This window comes from Myripristis murdjan, chromosome 23 (genome assembly GCF_902150065.1).
Source record: "Myripristis murdjan chromosome 23, fMyrMur1.1, whole genome shotgun sequence".
Lineage (NCBI taxonomy): Eukaryota > Metazoa > Chordata > Actinopteri > Holocentriformes > Holocentridae > Myripristis > Myripristis murdjan.
The window spans coordinates 20,167,743-20,188,179 of NC_044002.1; the positions used below are offsets into that span (position 1 = coordinate 20,167,743).

Genomic DNA, 20,437 nt, shown 5'->3' on the forward strand with positions numbered 1-20,437 from the left:
GAAAAGAGGGTGAGGACAAAGCGATGGAGGAGGAGGAGGAGGATGAGGAGGAAGAGCAGAGGAGGAGGAGGGGGGGGGGGTAGGACAGGGAGGAGAGGAGGAGGAAGAAGAGAACAGGCTCTCTTCATCTCTTTAGTTTTTGATGAGCTTTCTTAATTGGGCCACTATAGAAGGAGAAGTGAATCCTCAATAATTAAAAAATCTAATTAAGGAGTCTTTTGCATCTCCGTCCTTAATTATTCCACACGGAGCAGTGGGGAGCGATACATTTCTCCCGTTTTCATTTAAAGAAGAAAAAAGGGTCTCTTGCTTTCTCTCCCCCGTCGCTCCATGCAAATCCCCCATCAACAAACAGACTGTACTTTGTCTCTCACATCCCTCTGTGTGTGTGTGTGTGTGTGTGTGTGTGTGTGTGTGTGTGTGTGTGTGTCTCCCCTGCCTGTCTTAAACTCCTCAGAGACCATCATTATAAACATTTAAAGAGATTTAACCCGTTACTACCCAACTCCTGTGCAGCCAGAGACGCTTTTCCTGAACTCTCCTCATCTGCCCCCTGCTTCCTCTTCCTTCCTCCCTCCTCATCTCTCTCTCTCTCTCTCTCTCTCTCTCTCTCTCTCCATCTCTCTCTCTCTCAACCACTCAGCTGAGTTCAAATGAAGAGTTATCCAAATGAGAACTTAATCAAACGGAAATGAAAAAAAAAAAAAAAAAGGCTAGAGGGCCCTCGGAGCGCCCGAACCGCCACCTTCGCCAACTTGCTGTTATTTGGGGTTAAATTGATTTCCTGACACTGGAAATGTCTTTGCACGAGTCTGAATCGAGGCTCCAGCTCCGTTATGGTATAAGGTTTAGGTGCGGGTCGAGCCTTGGGTTACCGCTTCACGCTGGAAACTCAAAGCACCTCGGTTTAAAGGTGCAATATGTCCGATTTTGCTCGTTCGAATGTGCAAATGACCGTTAAACAGCGCCACCAGTCGATCCACTGTTTCTGTGATGGCTGGAAATTTCAAGCTCTGAAGATTGCCAACCCAGTGTCTTTGATTTGTTTTGGGGAAAAAATCCCCCCCACCACCACCACCCTAAAAGCACTTTGCTTTTAGATAAGTCTTTGCAAAGAATTTTTTTTTTTTATTCTTAATATTATCTACATTTACAAATGCAGCTGTGATTGTGGTTTATTCCACTGTGCAGATGTCATTTTAATATCATTTCCCCTTCAGAGCTTGTTACAAAAGTGTGTGTGTGTGTGCGTGTGTGTGTCTGTGTGTGGTTAAATAAGATTTTCTCCAACACTCGGATTTTCTTTATTAGTGTCACTCGGGGGTTTCTTTCTGCAGGAAAAAAAAAAAAAACTTGTTTAGGAATCTGAAGTTTAGATTTATTTATCACCTTTTCCTCACAAGAGCAAAACTACGTCCTTTAGTGATTTGGAAAAATGCAGCAGTCGGTGTTGCAAATCCATTATTTTGCGTCCTTGTTAGGATTTCCTCTTGTTTTTGCAGCACCGGCGGGCTGTTGTGTCCACGCGGGGCAGCGTTACAGGAGAGCCGGCTGTGATGATGAAGCAGCGTCTTCAATAAATGCATTTACAGAAGAAAAAAAAACTTGAAGACTTTGACTGGATGAGGAGATGTTTTTTTGTTTTTTTTCTTCCCCCGTCCTCCTCAATTCAGAAACAGTTTGATCAGCAATCTCCACTGGTGATGAAGGAGGAAAAAAAAAGAAAAAAGAAAAAAATGAAACACAGAATGGAAACCAAATATTGTCTGTGCTGCTTCCACTCATGCAGGATCAGACCCGTGACCGTGCAGTGACTCAGATTATCATCCACAACGCTGCCAGGCTCCTTCCATCAGCCAGGAATCTCATCCAGTTGCGTTCATCTCTGGAAAGGGGCTAACTCGTGGGCCTCGTGGCGACGGGGGGACTTTGTGTCCTGCGCTGAGATGAACTCGCAAGGCTTCTGTGTGATTGCCCACGCTAAGAACTGCCATAAAAATATCCTTCCACTGCACTTGCACTGAAGCGTCTTTCCTCCGCTCTGTTTGAGAAGACCGGACAGACTTGACCAGCGAGGGACAGAGACTTTTTTTTTCTTAGGATTATTTTTGGGCATTTCTGTTTTAGTGACAGTAGATAGAGACAGGAGAGACATGGGAGAGAACCAGGCCACTGTGGTAAGTCTTAGTATTGAAAAATGCCATGGTGCCAAAATTTGGCACCGAATGTCATTTCCTTACCTTGTGAGTAAATCTCATCAACATCAGTGAGCCAATAAACACACAGCATGCTTGTACCAAAAATGTAATAATGCTGGTGACTGGCTCTCTAACGTTACAAGTCATAGAGGAATGTAGGAAACACACTTGCAAAACTGATTTTATAAAAAGACTTGGTATTGAAAAAGTATCACTTGAAGCCCCATATTGGTACTGGTATTGGTAAAAGTATTGAAACCAATAACCAGGTGAGCTACCAGGGCACTCCAGGGGCGAAGACTTTTCATCAGCAAACACAGCGTCACATCCAAGTCGCACATTTGGAGGAAAGAGTACAGGCGGTGTGCATCTTAACACTGGCCGGAGAGTCGACTAATGAGCGAAAACAGCACGATGTCGATGTCGCCGCTGCTGCAGATCTGCTTGTCGCTGCTTCAGACTTGACATTCGCTGAAGATCACACTCTTCCAGCTAAAGTTTCTGTGAGCAGCCGGTGCCCTCTGAGGACTAGATCCCTTTCAAACGTTGCATCTAACGCTTCAGCTCTCATGTAGCCGCGGCTCCCAGATTTAGATGGAACCGTAAACAAATGATTACACATTTAAGTGAAGCAGAAACAGCTGTTAATGTCAAGCATGTGCACCAGAGAAGTTCATGTACGAGGTAATTATGTGTTGTTGTTTTTTGTGATATATACAGGGTTTCCGCTACATGTAATTGATCGTGGCGCACCGCCACGGCAAAATAAAAGCCGCCATGCCTTTCGATTGATGATTTTTTTTTCAGATGTTAAAAAGAATTTAAAGTATATTGTATGAATGGATATACATACACAAACACATATATATAACCTATATTTGCGCACATATACTTACTATAATCAGAGTTTAAAATGATAATTTAAATATCATGAAATGTTACACTACACTGCCATTAACTTTATTTTGAAAAATGAACACTGGAGTCATCACCTGCCTGTTTGATTCTGCTGCTGCGCGCTCGCAGAGGGAGAGAAAAGGGCGAGAGAAAAGTACCTAAGCAAGATTAAATTTAATCCAGTTTTTCTGTTCAAGCCTGTGAAAACGACCCTAATGTTATCGTTAATGTTAACATTGTAGGGCCCTATAATTTCAGCGATCACAGAATCACTGATGGAATCGCGGAACTAGCTAAATAAAATGGAATCTATTTTTAACAAAAATTTGTGGAATTTGACATAATTTGAATGAAATGCTGTTTTTGTGTGGAATATGAACGTATGTCTGGGGAAAATTACATGGAGGGAAACAAATCTGGGTGGCACAACCCCTCCAGTGGTTTCACCTGCACCTGCACCACCAAGAAAAAACATTATTACAGCAGCTGCACCGGCACTGTACGAGTCCAAAAGGCAAAGAAACTTTCCAGGCTACAGCAGCGCACTGACATAGATTGTGTAACAAAGCGAAGAGGTGCCACTCCGCTCTATTTTCACTGACTAACAGCAGCACACTGGCCTAGCTTGTCTATTCAGAGAAGAGGTATCACTTCGGCTTATTTTTCAATCTCTGTTATCACATGCATACTACTGTTCATTCATTGGTAGCTGAATTGTTAGGTCTGTTTGATAAGTAATTTACATTTTTAAAACAAATAATAATTTAACATATTGCTAAATATGTGTGTGTGGGGGGGGGATTACGCAATTATATGTGCGTAATCCACATATAATTGTTCACTGGATGATTTTAACTTGTTTTTTATTGGATGATAAAGGTTGATGAACCAAACAAGAACATTCATTCATTCATTCAAAGGTCCAACAGCACACACACACTTTACCAGACAGCTATCTGAGGCCAGACTGCTCAGGAGGCAAAACTCCCAGCGACATGAGATTAAAGATAATCTGTGCACCTTCCTGCAGGAGCCCGGCCGTCCAATCAGAGAGCGAGGAGCCCGCAGGCGGCAAACAGGAGGAGCCAATCGGAACGAGCAGATCAGCGGTGATGAAACGATGAAGAGGAAGTGACAAAGAAAATAAGCCACCGGGTCACTTTACACAACGATATGTACACACACACACACACACACACACACACACACACAGACAGGCATACAGTAAATGGGCTTATGTCACTTATTCAGGCATGTGCACACAAAAACACACACGTGCAGATCCAAACACACATGCACACACACACTTCTTCAGTCTTGCACACACTTGTTTGAACACACACACACACACACACACACACACACACACACAATTATAAGAGGCTGTTCTCCCCCCTCGTTTTCTATAACCGTTCAATCCTTTTTTTGCTGATTCTGTTGTGTAGGTGAACTAAGGGGACAGCATAATGGCAGATTTGTGAATGTGTGTGTGTGTGTGTGTGTGTGTGTGTGCGCGCGTGCGTGCGTGTGTGTGCGTGCGTGCGTGTGCAGCAGATTCTCTGCCTCGTCGGGGCTTTGAGCTCTGTGAATAGAAGAGCGCTGTGGTTAATTCCCATGCCTCCCATCCCACTGCTTACTTCCTTTGGTTTGAGGCTCTTCTACACACACACACACACACACTCTCTCTCTCAAACACAAACACACACACACACACATCTTGCATTTTGCCTCCCTGTCCCTTCAGTTCTTAGACGGAGGGTGGCTGTGCGATACGCCCATGACAAATGACTTGTAAAGTTGCATTAGCGTCAGAGGGAGGGAGGCCCTCCGATCCTCCGACCCACACAAAGACAAATTGTGAGGATTCGGGCAGAACGGAGCGAGCCGGGATCTAATTTGGGGTGGAGTAGTAGGGGGTTCGGCTGGAGCTGAGTGTGTGTGTGTGTGTGTGTGTGTGTGTGTGTGTAGGGGGGGGAATTGAGAGAAGTAGAAAGAGTTTGTGTGAGACAGTTTGTATGTGAGAAGAAGAGAGTGAACGATAGGCGAAAGGCGAAGGGAATGAATGTCGCTGTGTGTCAGTGTGTGTGTGTGTCTGTGTGTGTGTGTGTGTGTGTGTGAGAGTGTGTGTGTGAGTGTGTGAGTGTGTGTGAGAGAGAGAGAAACAGAGAGAGGAAGGCCTCTTTGTGTGTATATGAGAGAGACAGTATTTGCATATAACAAGCAAAAGATGGAAAGGCAAAGCGATGGAGTGTGTGTGTGTGTGTGTGTGTGTGTGTGTGTGTGTGTGTGTGGCACTGCCTCAGTGGGGGAAATGCATAAGGAGAAGTTGTAGTAGAGGAAAAGGGAAGTAGAATGAGAAGAAGAGGAAGAAGCATAGGAAAAAGAAGAAGAAGAAGAAGAAAAAGAAGAAGAGGGGCAGAAAAAGAAGAAGGGGTAAAAGAAGGAGAAGAAGAAGAAGAAGAAGAAGAAGAAGAAGAAGATGAGGAAGAAGACAAAGAAGCAGAAGAAAAGGAGGTGCAGCAGAAGAAGAAGGAGCAGAAGCAGCGGAAGACAAACCAGACAGATGGAGGGATGGAGATGGAAGAGGAAGAAATCTCTCTCTCTCTTTCAGTTGCATATCAGAAACATCCTATTTCCCACACGTTCGCGGCACATGAACACAACACGGCCCTGAAACGGAGCTGCGGCCCACATTCATCCGGCTGCCAGGCGTCTTTACACGTGGCGGATGAATACGGGACGTAGCGCCGCTGTGCACCGGCACAGAGGCAGTTTTAGGAGAGAAAGTAGTTCCCTCAGTTTGGAGGTAAAGAAGGTCAGAGTCAATAACGAATCTTCATCCTTCAAATCACTCAAAATGGTGTTGTTTTAGAGAAAAGTAGTCCCGGTTGGAGGATGTGTTACACTGCAGAAGCAAATACAGTAAACAGTAAACAGTATAGATTATGGGTAAGAGCGCGGATTATCACTTTAAAGTTTCTGGTTAATGATTTAACCAGCGACCGTTCAAAGGGACGCGCAATTTGTGAAAATGGATTGCAACACTGAGCACTGCAAAAACTCAAAATCTTACCAAGAATATTTGTCTTATTTCTAGTCAAAATGTCTCATTACACTTAAAATAAGACATGATCACCTCAGAAGTAACTTGTTTTTAGACAAATTTCACTTATTTCACGTGAAAATTCGCTTGAAACAAGTGAAAATTGTCTAAAAACAAGTTATTTCTGAGGTGATCATGTCTTATTTTAAGTGTAATGAGACATTTTGACTTGAAATAAGACAAATACTCTTGGTGACATTTTGAGTTTTTGCAGTGAAACATATTCTACATTACATTTTCAAAAACCAGCGTAATATTTCACGAGCTCAGATCCGTCCTCGCGTCGCATCAGTTCGCCTCGTGAATGAAACGGATCGAGCTGCGGTTTGTGTCTGAGCTGAAGGCCGGCGCCGCCCGGAGCGCCCCCTCGGCGGGCCGCGCCCCCTCGGCGGGCCGCGCCTCCAAAAGTGCTGCCTTTCTTACTCTACAGGGGGCGGAATGATGGAGGGAAGAGCAAGGATGGAGGAGGAAGGATGGAAACAGGCAGGGAGAGGAGATGGACTGATGGAGAGAGATTGAAAGAGGAGGGAGTGAGGAGGGAGGTAGGCATGAGGGAGAGGAGGAGGAGGAGGAGGAGGAGGAGGAGGAGGAGGGGTGGAGTTAAGAAGGGATGAAGGCAGGGAGAGAGGAAGGAGGGAGGAAGGAAGGAGCAGACAGAGCAGAGAGGGGAACACACGGAGCCTCCAGCTGGAGCCCCTCTGTGCTGCAGGAACACACCCCGAGGCTCTCTCTCTCTCTCTCTCTCTCTCTCTCTCTCTCTCTCTCTCTCACACACACACACACACACACACACACACACACACAGTGCAAGTGCGAACACACACACGGGCTCTCACAGGCGCACACAAAAGGGAGTGCACGCTCACTCACAGAGCCACAGCAGACATAGACATTCACATGTTCAGGCACGGATTTTCCTACACACACACGCACACACACACACACACACACACACACACACACACACACACACACACACACAAACGTGTCATGTCATGTGCCCACTACACCAGCCAGGGCCAGCCGGTGAATCTGAATAAAAACAGAGAACACCATCTTATTTCCATCCCTCTGCTTTTTAATCTCCATCCTTCCTTTCCTCCCTCCTCTCTCTTTTCTCTCTTCCCTTCTTTTCTCTTCCTTTCCTCCCCTCCCTTCTATCTATCTATCTATCTATCTATCTATCTATCTATCTATCTATCTATCTGTGTCTTCCCTCAGTCCACCTCAGGCAGCTCTCTGCAGTGGCCTGAGCAATAAACTCAGGGGACCCTGCTATCACAGCAAACCAATTACCCAACACAGGGGACTCACACACACACACACACACACACACACACACACACACACACACACACACACACACACGCTCCAACTGTGCCCTAGGGGACCTGTCACTAAAACACACAGACACAAGTTCACACAGCAATCCGTGGACCGGCATCTAACGGCACATCAACACACCGTTTTGCACAAACACATGCATTTGCACACGCGTGCACACACACACACACACACACACACTGGAAAAGCAGCAGCCTGTCCACAAGGACTCAGAAAAAAAAAAAAAAACAGATTCAAGGAGAGGCTAAATGGAGTAGAAATCCAAACGAGGCCTGGTTCAGAGACGAGCAGAGGAGCTTTCCTAATAAAAACACCAATATGAAGAAAATGAAAATGAAAATATGAATGTGACTTTGCACTCGCATAAATATCTGTCCTGATATCACACAACAGTGATTTGGCCTACATCCGGTTCGTAAATCTTTTCTGTTTGTTGTCCTAAACACTCGGCGTCCGGCCGCTCTTTCCTGCTGCACAGGAAGTGATGCGTTTGATGTTTCCGGTTTCTTTGGAATAAACCGAAGAAGAAGAAGAAGAAGAGCTGGGTGCCGAGCGTGAGCAGCGATTACCACCACGGGGACCGACAAAGAACAGAGAAACTAAAAGGCCGTCGACAGGAAATCCAAGTCCCGCCCTCACCGTTTGACAGACAGGCTGGAGAATGAAAGGTGAAGTCAAAGTGTGTGTTAAAGCTGCATTAAGCAACACTTTAGTGCACACGTCTACCTCGGATGATACAGCAATCCTCAGCTTATTGAAAAAACCCTCCAACACTGACATATAAACAAGAGACAGCAGAGGCTGTGAGGTGGTGTGAGGAGCAAAACCTGATTTTAAATGTAAAAAAGACAAAGGAGATCATCTTTGATCCAAAGTCTGTGGGGGATCACAGCCCGATCCTGATCCACGAGGAGAGAGTGGAACAGGTGACCTATAAGTATTTGCACTGCAAAAACTCAAAATCTTACCAAGATTATTTGTCTTATTTCAAGTCAAAATATCTCATTACACTTAAAATAAGACATGATCACCTCAGAAATAACTTGTTTTGCCAATGGAACAAGCAAATTTTTACTTGTTCACTTGTGTCACAAGTAAAAATCTGCTTATTCCATTGGCAAAATTTGTTTCTTGTTTCAAGCAAATTTTCACTTGTTTCAAGTACATTTTCACTTGAAACAAGTGAAAATTGTCTAAAAACAAGTTACTTCTGAGGTGATCATGTCTTGTTTTAAGTGTAATGAGATATTTTGACTAGAAATAAGACATTTTTACTTGAAATAAGACAAATATTCTTGGTAAGATTTGGACTTTTTGCAGTGTGGGTATTTGTTTTGATTTTCAGTTAAACTGGGCCAACCATGTTGACTGTGTTTGCTCCCGAATCAAACAGCGCATGCACTTTCTGAGAAGGCTCAGGGTCCATGGTGTGCCAACAAACATCATGCTGCTGTTCTACAGGGCCAACACAGAATCTATCATCCCTTATGGCATCTCCACATGGTTTGGTAACCTGTCCGTCAAACTCAAATCCCAACTCCAAAACTTAGTCAAGAGGGCTGGTAAAATCATAGGTATGCAGCCGCCATGTTCTCCAGGAAATCTTTGAGAGAAGAGTGAGGAAGCAGGGCCTCAAAACCACCCGAGACCCAAATCACATCCTCCATAAAGAATAGGAGTCAATGCCATCAAGCAGAAGGCACCATACTGTAAGCTCAACAGATATAAATTCTCTTTTGTTCCACTGTCAATCAAAGCACTCAATAACAGATAACTAACTAGTGGGGGGAACGGGTAACACCTTATGGACGGAGAGTGCAATACTCTAATACTTGATGCTCTTGATATATCGGCACAATGTGGTGTAGGATAATGTGGTTAAATTTTGTATGGACTGTATGTATGTGGTATGTATGTTTTTGTATTTATGTATAACGCTGTCTCTTGGTGCCCATGACAAAATAAAGGCTAATTGAATTGAATTGAACTGAATTAAAACAAAAAGTGGAGCTGCAACAGAGAAGAGAATCCCGTCCTAAACAACATGAGACCCCGCAGTTTTGGCCAAATTGATTCCCGGCGTCTTGTTTGGTCACGCACATGAAGCAACAGCCTGAATCTGAAATGCAGAATTTGCACCTAGACAGCAGCAAACAAGCTGATAACTCACCGATAACATCCACACCTCGACCTTCAGCCTCACTCGGATTTCTTTTCCACTGTTTGCCTGTCTGTCATTAGCCGACTCGTCCAATCAGACACCGTATGAGAGCGCTGAAGCTTAATAATTCATGCATTTTTTTTTTTTTTTTGTGAGGTCGATCTGCTTCTTTAAAAGCAGCCGTCGCTTTTCTCTATTTTGAAATTCGCTTCTCGCTGTTGTCATCACCCGAACCACATCTGCAGTCCTGAAAGCTGCTGACTGGTCCGTCTGGTGGCTTCTGCAAAAACTCAAAATCTTACCAAGAATATTTGTCTTATTTCAAGTCAAAATGTCTTATTTCAAGTCAAAATATCTCATTACACTTAAAATAAGACATGATCACCTAAGAAATGACGTGTTTTTAGACAATTTTCACTGGTTTCAAGTGAATTTTCACTTTTTCCACTGGCAAATTTTGCCAATGAAACAAGCAAATTTTCAAGTGAAAATTCACTTGAAACCAGTGAAAATTGTCTAAAAACAAGTTACTTCTGAGCTGATCATGTCTTATTTTAAGTGTAATGAGATATTTTGACTAGAAATAAGACAAATATTCTTAGTAAGATTTGAGTTTTTGCAGTGTGTCAATTTGATCGACTTTTTAAAAACTGCTTGGATGGTGTTTTTCTCTCGCTGCCAGCTGTGTCAAGTCGCCTCGCTCGGCCTTATCAACAGGTGATCACCAGAGGAAATAATCTGATGCGAGCAGTAACCACAGAGCAGCGGTCGCCGAGCAGCAGCGGGCGTCACTCACCAGGGGGAGCCGTAGATCCTGAAGCCCCGCACGGTGACCTCCGAGTCCTGCAGGTAGATGCAGTTGGTGAGCAGCGACTGGACGTTCTCGTAGTTCTCCGGCTTCAGCTTGGACGCCGAGGGGAAGTAGTAGAAGTCCTGCTTGATCAGGTCGGCCATGAACTCCTGGTCGAAGGTCAGCTCGTGGTTCCCGGCGATCACGATCTTTATGTCGTAGGGCAACGTGCCTGGGGGAGGAGAGGGGGAGGACGGGATGGAAGAGGGGGAGAAAAGGAGATTGATGGTCACACCAAGACAGAGACCAGTGTCAATATCCTCCTGAGACCCAGCCTATTCAATCAATTGATCGTCTATATCCTTTTACTCATTTGAGCTACCCTATCCAGTCCTGGTGCACAGAGGACATCCAGGCCTCTCCAATGATATCTCATGTGATAAGGAGGGATGAGGGGGACACCCACTTTCTATTGAGCCAAAATGGCAGCTGCAGAAAAACGCACATGTCGTGAAAAAAGAAACAGGAAGTCAAATATTGTTTAGCTATTGGTTTTTACTTATGAAAATTATATATTTTCTTGTTAATGGCTTTGATTGTCTGTAATTCATTATCTGTGGTTATTTGATTGGTTTTTTATTAGGGCCCGAGCACTGTCCCAGTGCGAAGCCCTATTGTTTTTGCTTCGTTTTTTAAAAATTATTATTATTACGCCACTTTGACGCTTAATTTGACCCCCTAAACATGCTCAAAAACTCACCAAATTCGGCACACACACCAGGTCTGGCGAACAATTCGATAAAATCAAAAATTGGAACCCCCCGGTGCAAAAATGGGCTCGGTAGCGCCACCTAGGGACGCAAAGGCAGCCCCTGCGGCCCACAGGAAAGTCATAGAAAGACCAAACCAGCGCCGAAACGTAGATCTCATCAAGCCCGATATTTTTCGTGTTCGTGCCCCCCACCTAAAACCAACAGGAAGTCCGCAATTTGCGTTTGAAAGTCACGTTTTCGCCCAAATTTTCACTTTGCATGAAATCTATCTTTTACATTTAAAATTATCTGTTTTTTTTTTTTACAGTAAAATCCGCTACAGTGGACGTACTGTAAAATCTAAAATAAAAAATATTTTTGTGAAATTCTAAATTGTGAGTTGCTGTTTTAACTCTGAATAGACAAGAAATCACAAAAAAAGTTAAATTGGAAGACACTTTTTTTTCCTCGGGTCTCAGGAGGATATTGATTTTTGACGGGGAAAATTCAGTCATTACCCATATGGCAGCCGATACGATGAATTATTGAGAGATTTTGCATCGATATGACAATGCAAAGATACTCAAAAAGCAGCTTTCTTAAGAAAATAATTTATATTCAACATTAGTACACATTATAGACCTAGAAATGAACAGAGGATGCATCTTTTTCTGCGTTATGTTCTGTACAAAAAAGAAAAAAGTTTTCATACTGGTCTATACCGGTCAACATATACACCGATACCAATATGATACTGATATCTGTGATAGGCCAATATTGTCAATAATATCTGCTGACTCATGTATCGGTCGGGAATCAGCGCAGGACATTAAGGATGGCCCATTTTAGTATGTATGATCATCACCACATGTAGGATCCACTGATAAAGCGGCCAAAAATGTGTGTTTACGAAATAACCCAGGAGCAGGTTAGACCCCAAAATAAACGGCAAAAACCATCAGTGGCTCTAATTGAATAAATGAAGGTGGCACACTTCCCTCCATACAAAGTAGGCTGTTTATTTTAGGTGACATCACCAGCATGTTTAACTTATTCAGGGTGTCACACTTAATAAAGATGAGCGCGTAGTAAAACGCATGAGAGATGGGAGGAAGGGGGGGAGAAGAGGAGGCAAAAGAGGCGCTAGAGAGGAAGGGGAGGAAAAAAAGGGGAGACAGAACGACGAGATGGAGAGAGAAGAGAGGTAAAGAAAGGAGAGGAAAGAAGGAAAGATGGAGGGTGGGACGAAACAAAATGAACAAGGATGATAGGTGGCTGTAGGAGGGAGAGGTGAAGACGATGGAAGAGAGAGAGCGACGCGGTGGCAAAAGGAGGAGAGGCAGAACTGAGGCCGACCCATTCCAAACGCGGCGTGGCGTTCGGGAAAACAAAAAAAAAAAAAAAAAAAAAAAAGAAAAGTCCCTCCTCTCTTTTTTCCCGTTGCAAATCTGTACATCTGTCTCAGCTCCCCTCCATCAATCAAGGTCTCAAACCAGTGCACCGCTGTCTTCTGCTTATGGAACCATATCTGAACGCATCCGTCAGGGAATCTTTATCTGGAGAGACAAAAAACGAGGGGAAGGAGGAGGAGGAGGAGAAGAGGCGGGGTGTGTATTTATGTGTGTGTGTGTGTGTGTGTGTGTGTGTGTGTGTGTGTGTGTGTGTGTGTAGATGTTGATCACCCTCAAGTTTACCACGCAGAATATTAAACATTTACCGACTGTACCGGTGCTGCTCTCGCCCTCGCCTCCCGCTCTGGATTCCAGATCCTCTAATCAAACTCAGTCAATACTTCTCCTTCCCGCCTTCTGTCCCTCCACCTCTCTTTCTCCCCCCTCCACCCCCCCACCCCCACCCCATCCCTCCGCCTCCGTCTCAATGGCTTTAATTGGCTATTCAGAGCTCGGCACAGCGGGGCGCGCGATCGATCGGCGCCTGTCAAAAACGGCGGTGGCCGGGCCTTCGCCAATCTGCATATCGCCCCCCCCCCCCGCACACACACACACACACACACACACATGAGGTGTTCAAAGCTCCGCCGAGGGAACGCGGAGCAGACGCCGGGCGAGCGTGCGGGGGTCCGCTCTGTCAGGTAGAGCGGCTGACGGAGAGTTCAATCACGGTGGCTTTTTGACAGTCATCTGCCTGGACGCCGCGGCACGCTGCTGAGCATGATGGGGGATGTTAGTGTGTGTGTGTGTGTGTTTGTGTGTGTGTGTGTCAGCTGTGTGCATTTGTGAGTGATTTTTTTTTTCTCCCCCTGCAAAGCGAACGCGCGTTTTGCATGCGCCTGTGAGTGCGAGCGTGTGTCATGTTGGTGAAAAGGAGTAATTAAACCGAGCTTTAGAAGAGGCTGACAGCCCGGCGACGGTTCTGTCAAAACAGCCAATCAGAGCCCGGTGACAGGGAGAGGGAGAGAGGAGGGGGGGGGCGGCGAGAGGAAGGAGAGAGGGGGACAGAAATACTTTAGGAAGCCCAAAAATCCTTGAGTGTGAAGGAGGAATAATAACAAGATGAAAGCAGCTGTCAAGAGTGGCCGTCGCGGCGGCGGCTCGGGCACGCGACGCCCCCTCTCTGCAACACGGCGCCCATTTGTTTGGCACCGGGGGCTCGTGTTCGCTTGTCAAGCAGACACCAGAAAGCCCTCGGAAATGAGGGGCTGCACCTCCACAAAGACACGTGGACGTATGCGCCGCCTATACAAACACGACATGTTCCTTTTTTTTTGTAATTTTCGGGGAGGTCTGACATTTTAAGTGGCGCTCAGTCAGCTCTCCTCAAAGTTTCAAATGAAAAGTCGGTCGTTTCCCAGCTCGAGCTCCACTCAGGATCGTGTTAACCCCTTTGGTTCCATCCCTCCTCAGTGCTGATAAAAAAAAGCTTAATCTCACCTATAAAAATAAAAAATTGAGTATACAAGCATTAGGATGCATCCGTGTGCATTTCAGTGTCTTTCCTTGTGCATCCGCCGACTTTGAGTCCTATTTGCCTACGCGGTTTTGGTTTTTTCCACTCCTCGTCTCTGTGTAGGAGCGTTGCGTGTCTTTCGCCCCGCGGCGCCCGAAAAAGAAAAGAAGTCGACGTTACCAAAAAGGCGGACCTGTCATTCAGGCTCCAAAATAAACACGTAAATAAATGCAGATGGAAATAGAAACATGTGAATCGAGGGCTGCAGCATCGCAGCGTCCGGGTCAGAGGTCCACGCCGAACTCATCATCGACTCATCCTGTTTCCTTCCTCGTGCATGAGAGCGTTGTTCATGAAGAAAATCTTGGAAGCAATGAGGTAAACAGTGGCCTTTTTTTTTTTTTTTTTTTTGACTCACGGCGATCGTTTGGCTGCGAAACAATCGGGTTATTCTGAGCGAGCCGTTTGGAGAAATCCGATTGACTTTTGATGCTTTTTTTGGAGCCGTGATCTCAAAACTTTCTACCGGCACAGGTGTGAGCAGATTTGGGGTGAACTGTTCCTTTAAGGGATGGCGAGGGATGGTGGTTAGGAAGATAAGAGCAGCAGTTAAAAGCCCGCAATGTAGTTTGGTCGTGTTTGATCTCTTGTTGCATAAGCAGCACAGTTTCTGGAAGGAGAGGCTCTTCAGGAAAGGAGCCAAGCGCCTGCATGGGAGTGGCGTCCACCTGGAGAGCCGTTTAGCTCCGAGCTCCTCGGTGCTGCCGTCTTTGTTCGGAGGCTGGAGCGCGAGATGACTGTTGTTAGATGAAAACCTGGACTGACCCGGGACCGCGCATGCTGGAAAACCACAAAGCGAAAACAACAGAAGGAAAAAAAAAAAAACCAACAACCAAGATCAAGACGAGCCTGACTTCGGCGGCCCGGCTCCCCGAGATCCAGAGCGGAGAACGCAGAGTCCGCTGAGCCGGCGAGCGCCTCTGATATTTCTGCTTCACATACGTTACAGTGCAGCTCAGGTCACCGGGATTTGGTTACCGGCAGCTGAGGCAGGTAGAGAGACGAGGGGCTGACGTCTCCAAACCCAGCGGCACATTAACACGGCAAATCTTGACACGTCCTTTCATTCGTCAAACATCGTGCTTTTCTTAAAAACAGTGGATAGATTTGCAAGTGCACTGCAAAAAGTCCAAATCTTACCAAGATTATTTGTCTTATTTCAAGTCAAAATATCTCATTACACTTAAAATAAGACATGATCACCTCAGAAGTAACTTGTTTTTAGACAATTTTCACCTGTTTCAAGTGAAAATTAGCTTGAAACAAGAAACAAATTTTGCCAATGAAACAAGCAAATTTTCACGTGTCGTTTTCTTGGTGTGACCGGGCCGATGTGTCTCACTCTGCCTTGTTTCAACGTATTTAGGGCTGAAAACAAGGGCCCACACTGCAAAAAGTCCAAATCTTACCGAGATTATTTGTCTTATTTCTAGTCAAAATATCTCATTACACTTAAAATAAGACATGATCAGCTCAGAAGTAACTTGTTTTTAGACGATTTTCACTTGTTTCACGTGAAAATTCAAGTGAAACAAGTGAAAATTTGCTTGTTTCATTGGCAACATTTGTTTCTTGTTTCAAGCGAATTTTCACTCGTTTTAATATTTGTCTTATTTCTGGTCAAAATATCTCATTACACTTAAAATAAGACATGATCACCTAAGAAATAACTTGTTTTTAGACGATTTTCACGTGTTTCAAGTGAATTTTCACTTGTTCCACTGGCAAATTTTGCCAATGAAACAAGCAAATTTTCACTTGTTTCACTTGAATTTTCACGTGAAACAAGTGAAAATTGTCTAAAAACAAGTTATTTCTGAGCTGATCATGTCTTATTTTAAGTGTAATGAGATATTTTGACTAGAAATAAGACATTTTTGACTTGAAATAAGACAAATATTCTTGGTAAGATCTGGACTTTTTGCAGTGTGGGCCCTTGTTTTTCAGCCCTCAATATGTTGAAACAAGGCAGAGCGAGACACATCGGCCCGGTCGCACCAAGAAAACGACACATGAATCAAGAAATGTCTGGAAACGACTTGATTAGTGTTGGAAACAGGCGAGGAATCACCTCATCCCACCGGCAGATTTGTCTTTTTTTTTTACGTTGCGGCGAAATGACTTTTGTGGATTTTTTTTTCTGCAGTGAAAGTGCAGCTTCATGTGCCGAGGAGTCTGGAGAAACGAAACGAGTTGAAAGGAAATCTTCAAAAGCGGACAAACACGGTGATGTTCGAAAAAACACACGAGGATGAGATCATCAGCTGAATGTTTAAAATGCAGAGCGCAGAAATAAGAAGCGGCAGTGGAAAACCATATATAGTGAGTGTGTGTGTGTGTGTGTGTGTGAGAGTGAGTGAATGAGGGAGGAAGACAGCGAGGCAACAAGGCAGTCATAAATTTTAGAACAAATAAACACTATCTCCGTCTCCTCAGAAATTCTGCAGCGCGAGCACTTTTTCGCCCATGAAGTTTGACGGCCAACTGTAAACTGAGAGAAATAAATCACAGGGAGAAAAATAAAACTCCACCAGCTGTACTCAAACCCTGTCCCCCCTCTTCCCACACACACACTCACACACACACACACACACACCCTTACTTAGCAGAATTAAATTTCAATTTCATGGATGAATTTTTTGACAGTTTCCCCGGGAAAAAAATATGGAAGAAACTCTATAAAATGACAAAGTGTGAATACCAAATAACTGGACGTCACCTGGCAGAGTGGAAGCCGCCAGCCTGTGCATCGTTTTTTTTATTATTATTATTATTATTATTAAAAAAAAAAAAAAAAAGAAAAAGAAAGAAAAAAAAAAAGAAAAAAATCTCTGCCATCCAATTTCTGTCTCTGCATTGTGGCACGAAAACAATACTAATAAAAATAAATATTTAAAAAAAAAAACACACAAAGCAAAACAATGCATTCAGGTTATTCTGCACATCCGCAAAATAAAAAAGCACACACACACACACACACACACACACACACACACACAGACAAGTAAAATCAATCAATCACAAAAAAAAGACAATCTCTCCATCAGATGAGCATGTGGCTTTTGTGACAAAAGAGAAGAAAAGCAAAGGGGGTTGGGTGTGTGTGTGTGTTTAGTAAGTGTGTGTGCATGTCTGTGTGTGTGTGTGTGTGTGAGGGAAGGAGGGGAGTTGCGGGGGGGTGCAATCCAAACATTCGGGCGACATTCCCATCAACACGCAGTCTGCTCTTTGTCGCCCCACCGTCTTTTGTCTTTCGAATTCAAAAGCGGCTTTGGAGCGGCGACAAATAGTTTTAATTTGCCTGCGAGTTCGCCTCTTGTTCTCGCCGCCGCGCATCAAAAAGAAAGTCATCAAGTGGAAGAAAGGGAAGACGCGCGAGCCGAATAAACACACACACACACATGCACACACACATACGCACATGCACACACACCAAAATGTAGAGAAAAGCGGAGCTGAAACTAAAGCTGGGTTCAGGAGTGGAAACAGCTGGACGGCGGTTTCTCTCTCCGTCCGTCATTCCTCTCTTTCTCTCTCTCTTTCTCTCTTTCTCTTTCAATCACTTTTTTCTTTTGTGTTTTTCCCTTTTTCCTTTTCTTTTTTTTTTCCTTTCTTTTTTTTTGTTGCTCCGGCCCCCCTCCAGTCACATATATCCCAGATCTGCTGTCTGTCTGGATACAGAGGAGCCGCGGCAAAATCCTCTGTCCTCCCATGAGGTCTGTGTGTGTGTGTGTGTGTGTGTTTGGACAAATGCATGTGTATATGAATGTGTGTATTTGTCTATCTCAGTGGGTGTGTGTGTGTGCAGTCTGCATGTACGTGCATCTGTGTGTGTGTGTGTGTGTGTGTGTGTATTGGCAGCATGTGTGTTGGTTGTGCTGCATGTGTATGTATATCTGTCTGTGTATGAGTTGTGGGTGTTTGTGTACATGTGTTTGGGTGCACCCATATATGCGTGTGTGTGTGTGTGTGTGTGTGTGTGCGGACCCCCACCGCCACCACAGGAAATCTTCCGGAGTTCGGCCACCATTGTTCGGGCGTTGCAATGGGTGGTCTGCTCTTTGAAGAGGAAAATCCCTGCTCTGCCCAAAGCCCTGGCATGTACAGGGGGATTACTGCCCATTGTGTGTGTGTGTGTGTGTGTGTGTGTGTGTGTGCGCGTGTGCAAGTGCAGAAAAAAAAAAACTGGTAGCCAGAAATTTCGCTGCCTGCCAAGACAAAGTTAATTCCGATGTGTGTGTGTGTGCGTGTGTCTGTGTGTGTGTGTGTCTGTAGACACAAAAAACTGGTAGCCAAAAGCTTCCTGCCAAAATAAGTTAATACCAAAGTGTGTGTGTGCGTGTGTGTGTGTGCGTGTGTGTGTGTGTGTGTGTGCAGTTGCAAAAATAGCCAAAAATCCTCTGCCAAGCCAAAATTAAATTAATACCAAAGTGTGTGTGTGTGTGTGTGTCTGCATGTATGTCTGTAAAAAGTGGAAGCCAAAAAGTTCCTGCTAAAGTAAATTAACCCCTTGAACTCTGATATTCCCTTAAATTTCCCCTCAAGTAGCTTCAAAGTTGGGGAAAAAAAAAATATTATTTTTTACAATATTGCCTGTCGATGTGCCGGGCGCTCGGGTGAAATATTTACCGCCATGATGCCATTTGTGCTAATTCACCTGTAATCCAGCGGGACATGCTGGGCCTTTTTGGAAACCTCGGCATCTCCGCTAGAATTTAACCCTCCTATTATGTTTGGGGTCAATTTGACCCCAGCCAATGTTTAACGTCTCTAAATAAATGATTAACGTCATTTTTTTTGCTTCATATTTAATGAGTGTTCCTAATGTAATGGGCACTACCGGGTAAAGATGAAATTCACATGATGATATGTTTTCAATGTCCTGCACACACTTTGAAACGTGTCGGTTATAAATAACAAAAATCTGTACTTAGAAATATTATAAAGCCATTAAAACACCAAAAATTAATATTTCTTTCCAGTTTTAGGTCAATCAGTGAGATTTTATGGTGATTTGCATGTTTTCCATAGTCGTGTAATAGGAATACTGGATGTATAAGTAGAGGTGGAGGGGGGTTATGTTTTATTTAAAGAGCTATTTAGGTAACCAACAAAGAAACATAAAGTACTTGAGACATAAACTTTGATAACAATTTTAGTTATAATAATTTTGTGGAAGTTTAAACTGCAGGGGTCAAATGGACCCCAAACATAAAAGATGTTCAAAAATGTGAACATAACAGGAGGGTTAAAATAAACTCGTTTGGGTTTGAGCAAAGCTCGGCCGCACGGTGTGTGTGTTTGTAACGCCGACGCCGACGACAGGACCAGCAGGGTTGAGGAGGTTTAATATGAAAAGTGTTGTTGTTGTGCGTCCGTGTGTGTGTCTAAAACACTGCCGCCTATGTAAATCTTCTTTATGCGCCGAACATTTCGAGATTATAGCCAAACAGCGCAGCTTAGTCCGCCTTCATCTGTACGTGCGCGCGTACAGAAACGCAGTCAATTCAAAGGGAGCCTTCAAAAAACGCCACGATACCGATGTTCAAAGACAGACAAGCGAACGGCTCGGCTCGGATCAGGCGTCATTCCAAAGAGAGAGAGAGAGAGAAGATGCAAAAGAAAGAGAGAAAGAAAGTAACATGTCACATGAAAGAGAGAGAGAGAGGTGAACAAAAGAAGCAGACAGAGATGAATTCGGGAAAAAAAAGAAAAGAAAGATGGATGAGCGAGGGAAAGGGAAGCAGTGAGACTTGTGCCTTCCCACCTCAGCTTAAACTTAATACTCGCTCGTTTCATTTAACTCGCCACCCACACACGGCTGCGTCTCCGCACACACACACACACACACACACATACATACAAGCAGACACAAAACAAAGACAGCCAGCAATTATGAGACGGCGTACACAAACACCACCTACTGAGCGACGCATCCAAAACACACATTTTATCTGAGTACAGCAGCACCTCCTAACACTTCACAATGTCCTCACTGAACATAATGCATTACAGGCACATATAAAGACACACACACACACACACACACACACGCACACAAAACTAGTGACAAAGACAGATACGCCGCATCATCAACCAGCCTCGTAGGTGGTCCCTCTCTCTCTCTCTCTCTCTCCCACACTCCATCTCTCTCTCTCTCTCTTTCATCCTGTCTGCTCCACTTCCATGTTCAGTCTAAAGATTTTGCCTGCAGGATAATGTAGT

The 20,437-nt window shown here is 44.4% G+C and overlaps 1 protein-coding gene across 1 annotated transcript in view; it reads right to left on the reverse strand.

Annotated features, from left to right (window-relative positions):
• Positions 1 to 20,437, reverse strand: part of mpped1 (metallophosphoesterase domain containing 1) — a 77,350-nt gene that overhangs the window by 37,915 nt on the left and 18,998 nt on the right. The window contains exon 3 of the mRNA XM_030045931.1: positions 10,500 to 10,725. Coding sequence (XP_029901791.1) covers positions 10,500 to 10,725 — 226 coding nt within the window. The remainder of the gene's footprint in view (positions 1 to 10,499; positions 10,726 to 20,437) is intronic.